At 46.6% G+C, this 3,694-nt stretch overlaps 1 protein-coding gene across 1 annotated transcript; it reads left to right on the top strand.

The window, feature by feature from the left end:
- Positions 1 to 14: 14 nt before the first annotated feature.
- Positions 15 to 3,343, top strand: H257_07778 (hypothetical protein; the record flags this gene model as incomplete). The annotated part of the gene is made up of 2 exons (XM_009833407.1): positions 15 to 275; positions 2,072 to 3,343. 2 exons carry the CDS (start codon positions 15 to 17, stop codon positions 3,341 to 3,343), a joined length of 1,533 nt encoding a protein of 510 aa, XP_009831709.1.
- Positions 3,344 to 3,694: the final 351 nt, after the last annotated feature.

Here is a 3,694-nt window from a genome sequence, read left to right as displayed (position 1 = left end):
GAGAGTCAGCCATCATGGCAAGCAAACGCCACAGCCGGCATGCGACCTTGGGCGGCCAGGGGCGCCGTGAGCTGTTGCCGTTCAAGGACGACCTCTTGGCCTACATGCGAGCCAAACGTGACTCCGAAGAGCACCTACGGGTGTTTCACCTCATGCGCTGGGTGAATACGAATCACAAAGAGTGGCTCGTGCAGTACCTGGCGTCCAAGAAGAACGAAGCGGTGGCGTATCAGTCGTTCCGAAGTCGCACTGGCCGGGTTTTACCGGCAACCACTGTAAGCATACAGTAGTCCCCCGCAATAGGGAACCTTTGTTGGCGATATGGTTTTAGAGGTTTTCGATTTACACAAGTATAAAGTTAAAAAGGCATGTTTCATGGGTAGCTCGATTCGGATTGGACAAGATTTAACATATGATATTGGAAAGTGCTCGGATTCAAAAATGGACATCATATTCGGAGGGGGTTGATACCTGGCAACCTCCACATTACATTCCTCAAAGGTTGTTCATACTCTCGATCAACTCATACATCTCTTCGTCCAGTTTACCCGTATGGCGCCAGCAGTTAGAGTTAAGTTTAGTAGAGGTCCAGTAGGCGAGGTTTGTTGGCTGATTTATGTGACGGATGCACGTCCATGTGGTCGCTCTGGTGTTGAGCCAACGAGACATAGTCGCATAGTCGACTATTAGGGCACACGTGACAGCCCAAACGCATGCTGAGCCCAAACTCGCAATTCAAGTCCTCTCATGCCAGGATGGACTTGTGGTGCGTCAATAGTGAGCACTTTTGCTCGACAGTGAGTCTCATGCGTGTCGAGGGTGACGGCATTTTGACAATCAAGTGCATTTTCGCAACATGTGTCGTTTGAAATTTCAATCAGCCTCTTTAAATTTATTTTGCACCATCTTGTGAAAGAATATATTTTGCGAGGATATTGATTTACTGTGGGTTTCCTGTTGCGGGGGACTACTGTACCTCATTGTCGAAATTAACGCGGGTTTCCACTCAGGCTGGTCGAATGATGGTGAATTTACTGGCTGGAGTTGGGCTTTTTGCGGTGCGAATTATCCTGAATTATCAGTCCATTACAATACTGGAGGTTGTTATCCGAACACTATGCGGATATTGGTGAGTCGATTTACTGGAATGCGGTGGAGATGCTCTTAGAAGTTGTCAGTATTTGGAGGCATGCAATCATATCAATTCTTGAATTCTATTGGGTAGTGCAGCTCGGCAAATCACCGATCTTTCGACGAAATTTTTCAGGCCAGCGATTGGCTGTTTGAAATGCACCTTCAACTGGTCCGTGCACCTTAGATTGGTCCTTTACGTTATGGCGCTCAAGTTTGAATGCAATTAGAGCATCCCCACCAGGGATCGTCAACAATATATTGACGTATCAATAATTGACAATACTATTGCGGGCAATAATGTATTGTCCGAGCCTACAAATATCAATAATATTGAACAATATAAAATATTGTATTGTTCAATATATTGTTCAATATATTGTTCAATATAAACCAGGCACCCCACACCCTTACAAAATCGACCAAAACGTGGTTAAAGGCATGACGCACAACATGCAGCAGCCATATTGCCTAAAATCCCTCTATAACGCAAGATAGAGAGCTTTTAAGATCCTGAGTAAAATTCGGCCAGTCGCTACGCTCCTACTCGCTGCGCTCGTGGCTCACTGAGTTCGCCACTGCGCTTCGCTTATACACAACACTTCAGATTTGACATACACAAAATTCGATTTACGATGCCTTCGAACAAAGACTACGCCATGTTCTACTTTACGCCTCACGCTACCGAGCCAAACGTTTGGGTATGTCGATGCACCAAGGAGCGCAAATGCAAAGTCCGTAGTGGCTACAACAACTTAATGTCTCACCTCAGAGACGCTCATCCGGAGTGCGAGGCTATCTACGACGCTGCACTCCTTCCATCTACCACCACCACCCTTAATTTCATGATCGACAAGAAGTCGTACAACGTCTTTCGTTGGATTGAGTGGATCTGCATGGACGAGATTGAACTGGCATTCGTTGGCAAGACTCTCACCAGACAGAACTCCAACCTCGAGCCCATTTCAGTCAACACCTTCAAGAAATACGCCGGTGCACTCCCCGAGCCGTTGAGACACGTGTGGCCGCCAATCTCGATAACACTCCATTCGCCGTCGTCTTTGACGGATGGACGGAGAATTCCCACCATTTCGTTGGCCTCTTTGCGACGGTTCCCACGGCCATGTCGTACGACAAGATGCTCCTCTCGTTTGAGCCATTGCTGGATGAAACATCTATGACTGCGGAAAAACACAAAACGTTCACTCTACAACAGTACATGCTTGACCATACTAAGGTGGAGAGTGGCCTGGTTGCGCTAATTGGAGACAACTGCGCCACCAATGTGGCCTTGGCACGTCTCATATTTCGCCCGCTTGTCGGATGCAGTAGTCACCGTCTCAACCTCGGGGTTGAGAAGTACTTGAAAAACGAGCTTAACAAAGTCCAAGCAATCATGGTTAAGCTGCGCAACGTGAAGGCATCGGGACAACTCCGTTTGACAACAATGCTACGGCCAGTTCTACGAAACGAAACGCGTTGGACTGGTGCGTCAACGATGCTCAATCGATTTGTCAAGTTTATGAGTCTCAAAGCCATTGACCACACCGATACCATGTATGCAGCTCTTATGCCTACTCACCTCGAATTGCTGCGAATCGACTCGGCAGTGGCGGAGCTCAAGCTGTTCATGTCGATGACGAAGAAACTACAAACTCGAAATATCACAATGATCAATGTTCGCTACCTGTTCGATGCGGCCATCCTACGCCATCCGTTCCTCGACAATTTTGTTGGACCAACTTGCAAGAATGTGTCCTCGCCTATGTTTGAGAGTACAATTGTTAAGATTCAAGGCTCTTGTGAGAATCAACTTACCCCCGAGGAGCGCAATCAAGTTCTGCGTTTGGTCAAGCGGGAGGATCATGCATTCGCAGTTGATGGTCATACTCGGCAGAGAGAAGATGATTTTGCTTCGGAGACCTTGAAACGGCAGTGCGTGGAATCTAAGTCGTCCTCGAGCTATGTGTGCACTTCCTTTATTGTGCCAACATCGAACGACGTTGAACGCCTTTTCAGCTTGTGCAAACGTCTGTACTCTCCGCATCGTCGAGCTTTGAGTCCTATAACTCTCGAAATTCTGGTGTATTTGAGAACCAATCGACATCTTTGGGATCAAGCTCTTGTGGCATCAGTTGTACATGGTAATGAAGATGAAAACGATAAAGACATTGACGAAGATGATGAAGACATCGGATCTGACTTCGAGTAAATCGAACCTCAATATATTGAGCATTATTGTCAATACAATACAATATATTGCAATTATTTATTGTTCGACTTGCCCAGAACAATACAGTACATAATACAATATTGATAAGGCCTGATCCCCACCATCGCTGCTACAATACTCCACCGTCACATTCACCGCCACCAGAGGCACGAACAACTTTTAAGGTCGTTAGAGCATCCCCACCGGTGCGGGTGTAAACGCTATTATACAGTTCTATCCGGATTATTTACAGTTTTGACAACCCCACCGGGCGACTGTAAAATACAGGAAACTGTAAAATTTTACCGCGAGACGGCAAATCGGCCAGATTTACAGTCGCGACTGTAAAAT

The sequence above is a fragment of the Aphanomyces astaci genome (assembly GCF_000520075.1).
Source record: "Aphanomyces astaci strain APO3 unplaced genomic scaffold supercont1.16, whole genome shotgun sequence".
Taxonomy (NCBI): Eukaryota; Oomycota; class Saprolegniomycetes; order Saprolegniales; family Verrucalvaceae; genus Aphanomyces; species Aphanomyces astaci.
The sequence above is the reverse complement of the archived record's forward strand: the minus strand, read 5'-3'. Positions and strand labels throughout refer to the sequence as shown.